Source organism: Vipera ursinii (assembly GCF_947247035.1).
Source record: "Vipera ursinii genome assembly, chromosome: 2".
Taxonomy (NCBI): Eukaryota; Metazoa; Chordata; class Lepidosauria; order Squamata; family Viperidae; genus Vipera; species Vipera ursinii.
The window spans coordinates 117,140,169-117,154,165 of record NC_139513.1 but is presented as its reverse complement, the minus strand read 5'-3'; the positions used below and the strand labels follow the sequence as shown (position 1 = coordinate 117,154,165).

The following is a 13,997-nucleotide window of genomic DNA, read 5'->3' as shown; positions in this document are numbered from 1 at the left end:
CATTTCTATATATTATTTATTTGTATAATAACTTTATTATTTTTATAAATAACTTAACATATCTAACGCTCTTCTCCTCCTATTTTCCCCACAGCAACAACCCATGTTTCATATATCATGAAACAATAATTTGTAACCCATAAACTGTCTATTTTGAATAAGCCAGTCTGATAAGTTTTTTTTTTAAGGAAGCATGTTTAATTTTATTACTATTTTGGTAGAGAATTCAAACATCTTGTAGTCAAATATATAAAAAGGCAAGTTATTTCTACAGAATGAAATCTTTTCAGTAGTGTACATCCCAAAATTAGGGTAGTGGAAGGAGTTATGCCCAAATCTCTGTTTATCCATCAGTTAGAAACATTTGGACAAGTCCTCATCCAAGAATAAAGGAATGAGTTTAGAAGCTTATCACAAGGATGATAGGGTCTGTCTAGCACTTTGTACATTAAAACTGGTGTGGAATGCTAAAACAATCACAAGAAACCCCAGAAACAAACAATTTTTGTTTGTTTTCAACCATATGGCTATGTTGCATAATGTGCCCTTTTTTAAAAAAATTGGTACAGAAGTAGAAAGGTTTTATATGTGTGTGTGTGTGTATCACTAACCCTAACCCTAACCCACACACACACACACATATGGATTTGAGGTTGCTCCTTACAAGACTTGATTTATTATATAATCATATCCTGCCATAATTACATTACCATTCAGGAAATTAAGTACAATTAAATATTATGAAGGAAGCCACCAGAGAGATAGTGAATACTAGGTAAATAGACAAACTTCAAGGAAATAAAATAGTACAAGTCTGATAAAATAAATTATAATTCACAGGTTACTTTGCCAAATAAGGAGCTATAATGTGGAACTTTCACTTTACAGAAGGAAAAATATGAAATGTATTAAACTACAGATTGAATGGATTCTTCTCCAAAACAGCATAGCCTTAGTTTGTAAGGGATTTTTTTTAAAAAAATATTCCCTTAAGAACAGCTGCTGGGAAGATATTAAAATGTTCTAATAGGTATTATTTTAAAAGCTTTCAGCTTCTCCACTGAATCAGGCTCAATATAATAATAACACTGGTACATCTACTCCATTTGTTAAAGAAAAAAATAGGTTTCCCAGGGTTTTCTTTGAATTCAATAATTATTAAAAACAATCAATCTGTAAGGTATAAATAATCACTAAATACATTGTGTATTGAGCCACATATTATGTAAATTCTTGCTCACAACAAGGGAGCTCATGCCATGCCAAATTAGTTATAATTATATGACAACAATAACATGCACTAAGATACTCATTGTTTGTAAAGTTCTCCAGAGATCAAAATGAATGCAAAAAACTGCAAAGTCACAATGATGGTTAGTATGAAAAATCTTAAATAATAAGTTGAGTATTGCTGATATTTAAATCTGGGGGTGGGGTGGGGGGGAAAGAATCCAAATTCTACTAACATTTTAAGAATAGCTATGAATATCTGCACTATTTATATATACTATAAAACATTACAACCAAGCAAAAAATTAGGCTTTCTTGTCTTTTCATTGGCTCAATATGGAAAATGACAGAAACCCACTGAAGAGGGAAAATTGCAAGATACTGGAAAGATTATGTATACAAATCATTCAGATAAAATAAATCAAAGCTGAATTATTTTATCTGGAAAAATTTTGAATGTAATCTAACAAACTAAACTGATTCATATAGCAAAGCATTCTTGCTGGTCCAAATAAGAACCATTCCATAACAATTATTTGAACTTCCTTACAACCTTCAGGTTGACTTAACTGTAAAAAGCTATACCTGACAGTTTGATGATACAATAGGACAGCTTTAACTGTTTTTAAAAAGGTGATTAATGGACACTAGCTCTTTAATCAACTATGTATTCTCAAATGAACTAAAACAAGCAACACTGTATTTATACAATGGTAACCTAAAAAGAAGTGTGACCTTGCAGATAGTTTCCTAACATTAATAGAATCAATTAATAGAATTCTGAATGCTTAAATATAGTTCATATTTGTTTGAATATGATTAATATAGTTCATATTTATTTGAATTCTAGGAGTATTCTAGGATTACTAGGTATAATATAAAGTAATAGTATTGTTCACACAGTATATCCTATTCTATTTTAATTTAATAATGCTATTTTATTTCAGAATTTTTAGGAAAAACCAATCAACTACTATCTCAAATAAACTTGAGGAAATACCCAATCATCATTCAAATACATAAAACATATGTCAATGAAGTTTCGAGGAGTCTCATAATTAAATCCCATCTCCATTACCATAGTTTTTAGTTCTCCATTCAAAATGATATTAAATAATCTTCAAAACCATCCACCCAGCCTGATACACAGTATCAGAAATGTGCTGTAGAAAAGCATAAGCCCTGTCGCTTCCCCATGCCAATAATAATTAATTAATATAGTTAGTAAGGCTAATATAAAATCAAGGTCACATAATGTTATTTCATCAGTATACCAACTGGAGTCTGATGATCCTCCAAAATTTCAGCACTTTTGTGGCACCAACTACACAATCTGAGGAACATTCATTTAAACAACTAGACCAGGGGTAGGCAACCTCAGCTCTTTTATGACTCATGGACTTCAACTCCCAGAATTCCTGAGTCAGCTGAGACCATGGGTAGGTAACCTTGGCTCTTTTATGACTCGTGGACTTCAACTCCCAGAATTCCTGAGCCAGCTGGCTCAGGAATTCTGGGAGTTGAAGTCCACGAGTCATAAAAGAGCCAAGGTTGCCTACCCCTGAACTAGACAGTGGATTAGGGAAAGTGACAGAGTACTGCTCCTGCTCATCAAAATTGCTTTTGTTGTGGTAGCAAGTAGTGCCCTCATAGGGTACTTTAATCGCTTTAGGTGTCTTTCCTTAGACCAAGACAGGGTAAATATAGTGCCCATTTTGACATAATGGCCGCACATATTACTCCAGGATTGCTGAACAATGAAGGGCTGCTGAGGCTATATCAAAGGCTGTCTGATTTTACAAATCTTTGGAGGAATAAGAGATTGTCTGCATGAAGCACCGAAGAGTCTTCAGCTTCAGATGTAGCTATAAAAAGAAGCCTACAGAAATGAATGGGGATAGCTATAATGAAATTTTGGGGAGGGGGTTGCCCATGAGGAAAAGGGTTGCACCCAGTGATTTTCGTAACAGGAGATAATCTAAGAATGTTTATCACTTTGACTTCTACATCTTCTGTATTTTATATACTAGCTCGATTAATATTTTATTTCTCTGTATGTTTATCAGAAACACATTTTTGCTTTTTTTTACTACACACTGGTGTTGTACATATGTTATTTGCCTCTGAGCTACCCAATAAATGTGAATCTTGATCAGTTCATGGAGATTGCAATAAGCAAAATACATATTATTAAAAAAAACCTTTGTAATCCATCAGCCAAAGCGATTGGCAGAAAAGGTTCCTTCTGCTGCCCTTACAGGCCTGGAAGTATTGTTTGTGGTGAGGGAATATTTGGATAAATGTATGCAGTTGTCCTAATCTGCTCTCAACTACTTAAACACATATGCAGCTTATTGGCTTGATCCTTATTCCTTTGATTAAACTATTTATTTGCTTACTTAATATGATTTATATTCACTTTTCTGCAGATATTCCACGGACACATTTCTATTTTATTCCAAACTATTAGGTATTTCATACAATTACAAAAATAAAAACTGAAAATTCTCCTTCTCAAGCTTGAGCCTTTTATTCCAAGCAGAGTACAATACTGCAGCTGCCTATACTCCAGTTCCACTTGAGTAAGTTAACAGATATTTAAAACTGAAAAGCAATTGGAAGAAGCAGTGGCTATCATATCTAATCAAAACATATTTAATCATTCCTAGAGATATGGCGCCTCATATGTATGAGAAATGGGTAATTCCTATTTAAAATGGACGAAATGGAAAACTGTTTTCTTTAAATATTTGTGCTAATCTCCTCTGCTTCAAACTAAACACAGAAAATGGCACAAATACATTTCAACTAAAACTAAATAACAAAGAGTTTTAAGTATGAGCTGAATTCTTCCTGTAGGGGGCTAAAAAGCTAAAACCTGGAGAGAAGAAGGATTTGGAAGTTTTCAGACATTTCATTATGATGTTATCAATGTTGTTTTTTTTGCTGCTATTGTTTATTTAATATAAGTGCTTTCCAATATTACCATTTAAAAATGTCCTTATAAAAGCTAATGAGTTTGAAAAGTTGACTCCAATAATTAAGCAGATTTTAGGCTAACTGAGGAAATATTTCCTTGGGGGGAAAAACCCACACAGATGTAGTACCTGATTGCACTACCAGATGCAGACTAAACAAGAAACAAGTCATGCGAGAAAACAGAATAACACAAGTTATGAAGAGCAGTTTAGGATCAGTTATGTGAAGTGCTGATGGACTATTATGGTCATATGAAGTGCTAACCAGTTACACTGAACTGTCAATCTATGGCCCTAAACACATTTATTTGGTTATATGCATTCTGAAGACAGGACGTTACTAGTGTCTCTACTCAATATGATTTCTTTGTACTTTTCTACTTTTTCTTAGAACAAGGAATTTGTGATGCTTTTTTTTAATGACAGTGTTCCACATATTCATTTTGTTGGACATTATTTCATTTTCTTTACAATCCTGCTGATCGTTTAAATCTATGTAACATTGCTTTCCTAATTCCGGCGACAATCCAAAACATACTTACCTGAAATTAAGCTTTACTCAATTTATTATTTTATTTCAAGCAGCTATGGGTAGAAGTATATTGTCAGCCTTTCTTACCTGCTCAATTTTTGCACTTTGGATGAAAGATAAATCAGTTTCATGCAAGCAACATATTGGCAATCACATTTATATCTTGTATTTTCATCTTAAATATTAACATATATTTAAGGCTGAGTACATAAGTTAACAAATATTACTACTTCATGCAAAAAAATCAAAATATGTATCCTACCTGGGCCAAGCAGAGGGGACCGGTTTGACTGGGCACTTGACTGGTGCGGTGGCTGAGGTTCAGCCATGTTTGCGTTGATAGTGGTGGTAGTGGTGGTAGCTGTGGTACTGCTCTGGATTACAGGATTGTTTCTGTCCCACATATTTACAGTCTTGTTGTTATTGTAATTTGGATCACCCCAAGCTGAGGTACCATCATCTATCTCCATCTTGCGCCGAATGGAGGGTGGAGAAGGCTCTTCCCACCCAGTTGCTTCACTGTTATCTTTCTGTTTGGCTGGGAGTGGTCCACCCACCCATCCTGATCCAGTCTGTTTAACAGAAGCAGCTCCTCCCCAATTACTCACATTGTTGTCCTGGGATTTAGAAGCCCAATTTTGTTGGGGACCAGATTTTAAAGATTCCCCCCAGCTTGTACCTGTATTAACTTTGCTATTTGTGCCATTTCCCCATCCACTGGTCCCAGAACGTGTAGTGTCATTCCAACCAGACCCTGATCTGTTGTCAGCATCCCATCCAGAACCATTCTTTTTCCCATCTCCCAAGTGTCCAGGGATAGATGAGGAATCAACCCAATCTCCACCACTTGAAGTCCAGCCTGGATTTGATTTCTGTCCCTCTCCCCAGTTTTGAGATTTGGGTTTCTGAGGTTCCCCCCAGGTAGGCGACTTGTCCTCCTGATTTGTGGTCCCACTCCAAGTGTGGCCACTTTTGGCAGCAGCAGCATTATTGACAGCAGTTGAATTTGTTAGCTCTCCCCATCCCCCAGGGCCGTTTGGCGCTTTGTTATTGTTATCACCCCAACCTGTATTAGTTGGAACAGATGCAGGTGGAGAGCTTACCCACCCAGATACTGAAGAGGTATTTGTACTGTTCATGATGGACCCATCATTCTTGCCCCCTGCATTTGAAGGCTGAGTAGCTGCACAACCCCAGGCCTCAGTTCCATTGTCGTTCTTTCGTTCAGACCTTGGAGACTCTTCAAATTCCCAGGCAGTGTTTTGTTTTACAGGTGTCTGTCCCCATCCAGTGTTGGAAAGAACCCTTGGGTCAAGGTCATTCCTTGGCAGTTGGACTTGTCCTTGGTCTATTATTCCCTTGTCTCTTCTTCGACACTCTCCAGGACCTTCTCTTCCAGTACTGCCTTCATTTTGACTTCCATTGCTATCATTACTTCCTTCACTACCTGTGTTGCCAGTTGCTGCAGCTTTGGCCCAAGAGTTTATTTGATCATTGCCCTGCTGCATGGCAGGATTCTGGTTGGTAACACTAGAGCTATCCCACCCTGTTGATCCTTTTCCACTGATGTCATTACTGGAATGCTGGTTTGGGGGTTTGCTCCATTCACCATTAATACCATTGCTAGCGCTGCGGTTTGAATGTCCCCAAGCACCAGAATGCATACTACCAACACTATTGTTGCCATTGCCCCTGCCCCATGCTAAGACTCCAGGACTGGCAGGATCCCACGCACTTGTTCCATTCCCTTCCTTTTGCACAGCATTGCTGGATCCATTTTGCTTAGCACTTAATGCTGAGTTCACAGTGTCTCCATTCCCCTGACTGAACCCAGAATTGCTGTTTCCTGTGGCAGGATTATTTGGGGATATCCCCCACACTGAATTGCCCATTCCTTCACCACCACCCCCACTGACTTGAGAAACTGATGTCCCATTAGCACCAGGAAGGCTTTGCAAATGGGGTGGGATGATGGCCCCCATGCCAACAGCCATGCCCCAGTTTGGCAGTCCATTTGTCTGCATTGCATTGATAGGGTTTGGTGAAGAGTTCATGGGGTTAGTGTTATTTGGTCCATCAGTGTTAAGGTTCTGAGGTTGTACGCTGAAAGACACATTCTGAGAAGTGGACGTTTGTGGTTCTGTGCTCTCTTGTGGCAACAGGTTTCCCCAAGCACCTAAGGTGCCTGCTGGGTTCCCATTCTGGTTGCCCATGTTCTGACCTATGGCACTGACTGGACTGCAAATACTGGAAGGGTTGCCTGCTCCCACAGTTCCCTCATGTCCAAGTACAGGCCAGGCAGCTGGATTGGCATTGGGGTTAAGGTTAAGATTAATGCCAGCATTTGAGTTGGAAGCACCCCAGCAATTCTGACTTCTACCATCTCCAATCATGTTGTCCATCTTTCCATCCCCACCGCTGGCAGAGCAGTGAGCTAAGCCAGAGTTAGAATTGGTGGCAACACCCCACACTCTGGTGGAGTTTCCATTACCATTTGCTCCCCCAGCTCCAAGGGCACTCTGGTTAGAAGTGCTTTGGATGAGTGCTCCATTGGTGCCATTATTGCCATTGGGTTTCTTTGTATGTCCAGTGAAGTTGCCTTGAGCACTCCCTGTAGCCATGCTACTATTCTCAGAGCCACAGTTGGAGGCAGAGTCAGTGTCTGTAGTACATTCTGAGGCAGACTCAGTCTCAGTCTCAGTTCCTGTAATGGAAGGCCACGCTTCCTTGTCAGTCCTGTCTATTATCACTTTATCCCAGCCGCAACTGGGTTCACTTCGGAAAGTGGGCTGCTGTCCCCAGTGAGTATTCTCATAGTTGTCTCCCAATCCACTGTGGCCAAGGTCTGTAAAATCAAATATTATGCAAATTAATCTGCTGACAAAATGACCAAATATACAAGTATATAACAATATAACAATATTTTCACACACATTTCCAATCCCAAAGCCTGTTTTCATATCTGAAAAACAAAACAAAAACAAAGCCTACATGATGGCATAAAAGATATGTTTTAGAAAGGTGAAGTATAGATTTTTCTATATATTAAAATATAGTCTTCCATGGTACAATAATACACTAAAAATTCCAAGCTATGATAAAATAACTTCTCTATACTAATACATCCAGGTTTTAGATACATTCAATACTTAAGATACCTCTTATAAGACTCAACTAGTAAAACCAACTTTCTTAACCTATACTGTGGGGCATTCAAGCTCATATAATTTTCTATAATTCACAAAAGTTAAAAGTAAATTATATTAGTTTTTTATCAAATGATTTTAATATTTCAACAGATTTACAAAGACAATCAATTCTTATAAGACTGTATAATATGCCTTAAATCTTAGAAAACCTATTGTTGTATGAAAGATATTTAGGATTTGAACTTAGAAGCAATAGGCCTAATAGATCCAAACATTACAATGATATTACTTTCAAGATCTTTTAAACACTAAAATTAAAAAGATAGAAGAATTAGTTGTTTAACTGAAAATTAAGACTTGGATGCCTTTAAATGACACTGCAATGTGGGCAGAAATATAAATATAATCTTGACCCATGAAGAAAAAAAAGGGCAAGCGGTCCTCTTACTTATGTCTTAATCTAGCAAAGCATAATGCTAGCTTTTGAGACTAGGAAAAGCAAAGAAACTAGAGTAGTAGTTTGAACTACTTGCAAAGAGGTTCAGGGGAGGCTGTTCTTGTACATATAGAAGACATTTTAAATATTAATAAATTAGCTACTTGTAATAACATTTTTTCTGCAATGTAAATTACTATTAAGTGTAAATTACATTTTCTGTAGTTGTCAGAGATTAGTTGGATATTTGGGGAAAAATCTCAAACCAAGAGGAAAAAAACTGATATTTAAGCTTCAATGAACAACTGGTAATTTTTCATTTTTAAAAAAAATAACTTGAATCTTCTGCGGATGAAGTGATAAAAACTATATCTAAATTATGATTCATTAAAATAAAAACTTAGCAATACAATAGTCTTTATACTGAACAATTAAGAATGTTTTTAACAGTTAAACTCAACATTTTGTTTCTTATTTATTTAAAAGACCAGTTAAGGCATTTTACAAGGCAATATTCTAAGTATATAAATTAGATAAATAAATTAAGTTTCTACAGCAGAATAAAAACAAAACTTAGGTATCATAATGTGGATATACAGGATGAAGACAAAAAAAAGGTTTTTTAAAATACACAAAGGGTCTCTTTTAGTCTGTAAAAGTTTGTTTATTATTAAGAGGCTCCCCCTGATTTCTATAGCACGTATAACCTGAGGGTCAAATACTTTTTTGAAAGTGTTAGAAATCTATAAGAATTTGGGTTGGTTTTTTAAATAATAATAGATGAAGTATTTATCTCTGTGTTCTGAGTTTTGCAACTATAAACATTTAGGTGGAAATTGCACGTTTATCCAACAAGAAGTACTGTATGAACGCTTATATTCCAAGACTGTGCCAGAAATACTAATGCAGATAGGAAAGAGTTAAGGGATAGCCCAAAATAAAACAGCTTCATTTACAGACAGAATCCAAGACTAAGCCACACAAGTGGAAAAACCTAATTTTCTTTTCTTTTTGCCACGGTATGAAACGAAGTATGCTCCCTCTGAACCTTTAATGCATTCAGGAAAAGAGCTGAGCAGCGTAAAAGAGAACATTCTTCATTATTAGATAATGAGTATTCTGTGAAATACTAACACTCCAAAACCAAACAGCAGTAGATAACAACAAATAATAACTTCATTTTTCTGCCCAGCGCAGCATATCTATAGCAAGCAGCTCTTTCTCTGAGGACGCCATTTTATCAAACCTGAAAAGCAGCCAAAAGCTTAGGACGCTGTGCTGCTGCTGCCTCTAAAACATTATGTAATAAATTGATTTAACAGGAGCAGATGCTATTTGCCCCCCTCCCTTTTCCCCCTCTTGTTGATCTAAAGGGGCCAATGAGTAATAAAATACCTGACGAAAGGTGACGCCCAACCATCCTAGAAGACGCTACATTGTGTACAGAGCTGCCTCTCCTTCTGCATCTAGGTTCGCCTGGACTCTCAGCTTCAATATGTCTGCTGTGTTGAGAGTGAGCCTCATCCTGTAGAACTGCCAAGAAAACCGCTCACTGCAAGTGTGCACCCAGACAACCTGCAAGCTTGCTCAGGCCTTAGCTCTGCTAGCCTTGGAAATGCTCTTTCTGTAACAGGCAAACTCTTCTACTTCCTCCCCCCTCCCTCCAGCATATAGCCCCCTTAACTCTGGGTAAGACATCAACAGATGAGGATTTAAAAGCTTGATTATCTAATTGCAGCTGACATTAAACCGGTCTTGCTTCCTCCTTAAATTCTTTCAACTGTCACAGAACATTTTCAGTTCGAAACCTAGCCACAATTAGCACGGTGGCTGCTTTTCTTCTGCTTTTGAAAGTCAGCCAAAAGAACAGCCGCATATTGCTGATTGGCTACATGCAAACACATTCCTGCCTCCTTCGTATTTCCACCCTCCTCTTCCCATCCTTAAAAAGAAGAAGACGGGGCCCGTACACTTGGCAAACAAGCACTAGTAATGACATTGGAGGGGAAACCTGACAGAAAACCAGGTAATCCCCCAGAGCCTTTAATTGTTTCTCTGCTTTTATCAAGAATGTAGAAAGTGTGCAAGTGCATCAAAACCCACAGCTTTAGTCTGTGAGCATGTGGAATTGTAACTACATGCCTCGGAATGACAAGACAAACGGCAGCGCTTTTTCCCTTCAATATTTCCATCTGTTCTACCACGGAGGCGGAAGGATCTGTTTTCTAGTTAAGGCTTTTTAATTTTGTTTCTCATCTTTTTACTAAACACCGGGTAATTTTTATGTGAACGATGATGCCAACATCTGATCCAAAACATAACATTTTCAGACTAATAAGATGCAGAAAAATAATCACTGTTACCTTATTGACTTGGAAGGAAGCAGCCCCCTCCGCTTAAGATCAGAAAAAAGAAAAAAAAACCTTTTTATGTCATTCGTATCTCACTAAGCGCATGTAGGTAGGTGCATGTTTAACTTTCTGCAAACCTAGCTATATTTTTTCCCCTTGTTTATGGATCAAATTATCATTACTATTACAAGTTAGCAGAATAGTTAGAGATACTTTTAAAACTATGCAAAACATTTTTGTTAAAAGACAGAAGTGCAACTGAACAAGATTTCAATAGTTAAAATTGCAAATATTAACAGTAATAATTATTCTGCATAATGTAACAAAACTAAAAATATTCCGAAATTTGCAAGCTATATACATTTGAGCAACCTTTGTACATAGGATGGATAATCTTCTAATAAGAGATATTATGTATCATACCTCTGGCTATATAGATAGTCTTAATTGAACAAGCACCTGTTCGGTAAATATTCAAACTTAAGGGTTCACTGAATGATTGGTAATGATGGCTCCTTGCAGTTATGGTCTTCGCAGTGTCCATAAAGCCACATAATTGCAATCCAGACACTTGTCAATTACTTTGCAGCATCTCACTGCCATGCAAGCACTATTTACGACCTTTGTTGCCTTGCTCCAACAATGGGGAAGCCAGCAGGATGTAACATCACACTTATTGGTGGTGAAGGATTCACTTATCGACAGCAACTGGAAAAGCCAGAATTGCTGTTGCTAAGCAGCGAAATCACGTGACATTCCTTTTTATGATTATGTTGCTTAGCGATGCAAAGTCTGATCGCAATTACCATCATTAAGCAAGTACTACAAGTATAGCTCAATCATGAATTTTGTCAGTAGTTACACAGCTTTTTCTTGGTACCAAAGATTCATGGATATCGTTTTCGTATTTCATTCAGACCTTTTTATTACTTCATTTTTTAAAATTTCTGCATTCTACATTTCATGCATTTGAACCCAGAGAGTATATATAATTCAGTATGTTTCCTTCAGTGGGGTGAAATAAGTACATTAGGGAAATCCATGTAGAAACCAGAGAAAAATTCCAATAAAAAGATAAACAAATATTAAATAGTATTAAAGTATTTATGCTGTCAATTCCAATAAATAAATAAATAAATTCCAATAAGCTGACTTTGTAATAATGCCGCTGGGGGGGTGGGTGGGGTGAAAGCCGTAATAAGCAGGCATATACATAGAATGAAGGCTATTGCTAAGCTTGTAAGCCGCCCTGAGTCTTCGGAGAAGGGCGGGATATAAATGGAATTAAAATAAAAAATAAAAAAATAAAATAAAATAAAGCAAAGGATGACAAGTCAAGTCAATTTAATTCTGTGTATTAAACAAACATTTGACTTCCCTTCCATTTACAAAAGTTTCCCATGTTAAGTTTTTGTTGGCAGCAATGCTTAGGAGGATGTAAGAATATCTTTCACACCATATTTATTCCTGGATTCTTATTTCTAGAGTGAATTGTACAGTACAATTGTTGTTGGTTGGGTATTTTTGAAAATGAAGCTAAAAAAATATTTTAAATACTAACCATGTTATTTCAATTATTTAAACCATTGGGGAGAGGAGAGATGAGCTATGATCTATATCTAGCCACTGCTGGAAGAATCCCAAGCACCTGTATACAATTTTCTGAAAATTTCTTTTGGATTTTCTAAATGCTTGCATTACATTGCCCCAGAGTATCAGATCTTTATATGGGCCTTGCTTTAACATAAAGGCATTTTGAAAGAATGTTGGCAATTATTTTACTTATTTCATAAAGACATGAAATGCACTATTTATATGTTTATTTGTAAGATCAATTAACTGTCCCAAAGTTGTCTGTCTCAGTGTGACTATGGGCTGTCTGTCTCAGTGTGACTATGGGCAGTTTAAAGAGTTCAAAACACATGTGCAAAATACAACAATAACAACCTCCAAAAAAACTGCCCCATACTGAAGCACGTTTAAAATAATCAAAAACTATTCAAACCTTTAAAAAACCCATAACCAGTGAGTGATAAAGTCATGTGATAAAGAGATCTATGGTGGAATGTGAAAGGAATTCGGTACCAACTCTTCAGACCAACAAATTTCATGAAAAGGCATAAATTTCTGTGAGCTATAACTCACATCATCAGATGCTGTATAGTGGTGGAAGGCTAATCAAAACAGTATTTTTCATAAAATTTGTTGGTTGGAAAAATGTCACTAGAATTCAGTTTTATCACATGAGGTACTTAATAATATCACATAATGATAACAATCATATCATAAAAATCAAATATTCTGAAACCAATGATTGTATACAATTAACCTTCAAAGATCCTCCGAAAGAAATTATTCTTCAGAGCATCATAAAAACAGTGGCCATCTTTTCCACAGGAGGGAAGTCCTCTCAGAGAAGAATACAGACAAACAAACAAACAAACAACCTGGAGCAGAGATATATAGCTAGGCCTCATTAATGTATCTGGGTGAAAAAGGACTCATGCCCTTAATTTCTGTAACAGATTGTATCACCTTTAAATGTAATAACTGCAACCAAACACTTCCTGTACTTGGTTATCAATTTTCCACACTCCTCTATAGTAATTACTTCCTATAACTTTGACAATTTTCTAGCATGACAAACTCCTCATTTTAAACCAGCCAAAATATTTCTTTAGAATTTAGATCTGAACATTGACTTGGCCATTCCAATTATTATTCTTTTTCATCCATTTTCTTGTCAACTTAATATATTTGAGAACTTTCTCTTGCTCGTGTACTTCAATAGATGGCTTAAAGGAAGAACAGATTCTTTTTTGTAACCTTATGTGGAGAAAAAATATTAAGTTTGTTTGTACTTGTGATGAAAATTGGAAGCCACTTAATTATTATTAAGTATATTATTTATATTTAATAGTAGTAACTGTGAGAGGGATCTTGGAGTCCTAGTGGACAGTCACTTCAATATGAGCCAGCAGTGTGCTGCAGCTGCCAAAAAAGCCAACACAGTGCTAGGCTGCATTAACAGAGGGATAGAATCAAGATCACGTGAAGTACTAATACCACTTTACAATGCTTTGGTAAGGCCACACCTGGAATACTGCATCCAGTTTTGGTCACCACGATGTAAAAAAGATGTTAAGACTCTAGAAAGAGTACAGAGAAGAGCAACAAAGATGATCGGGGGACTGGAGGCTAAAACATATAAGGAACGGCTGCTGGAATTGGGTATGTCTAGTTTAATGAAGAGAAGGGTGAGGGGTGACATGATAGCAGTGTTCCAAGATCTCAGGGGCTGTCACAAAGAAGAGGGAGTCA

The 13,997-nt window shown here is 36.7% G+C and overlaps 1 protein-coding gene across 2 annotated transcripts in view; it reads right to left on the bottom strand.

Annotated features, from left to right (window-relative positions):
• The window catches only part of TNRC6C (trinucleotide repeat containing adaptor 6C), a 147,335-nt gene that overhangs the window by 49,408 nt on the left and 83,930 nt on the right, over positions 1 to 13,997 (bottom strand). Inside the window, exons 5-6 of one of the 2 annotated variants that reach the window (XM_083352362.1) lie at positions 9,721 to 9,858; positions 5,003 to 7,585 (exon numbers count right to left, since the gene is read on the bottom strand). In XM_083352362.1, coding sequence (XP_083208488.1) covers positions 5,003 to 7,585; positions 9,721 to 9,858 — 2,721 coding nt within the window. The remainder of the gene's footprint in view (positions 1 to 5,002; positions 7,586 to 9,720; positions 9,859 to 13,997) is intronic. The other variant, XM_083352361.1, reaches the window with a different exon arrangement.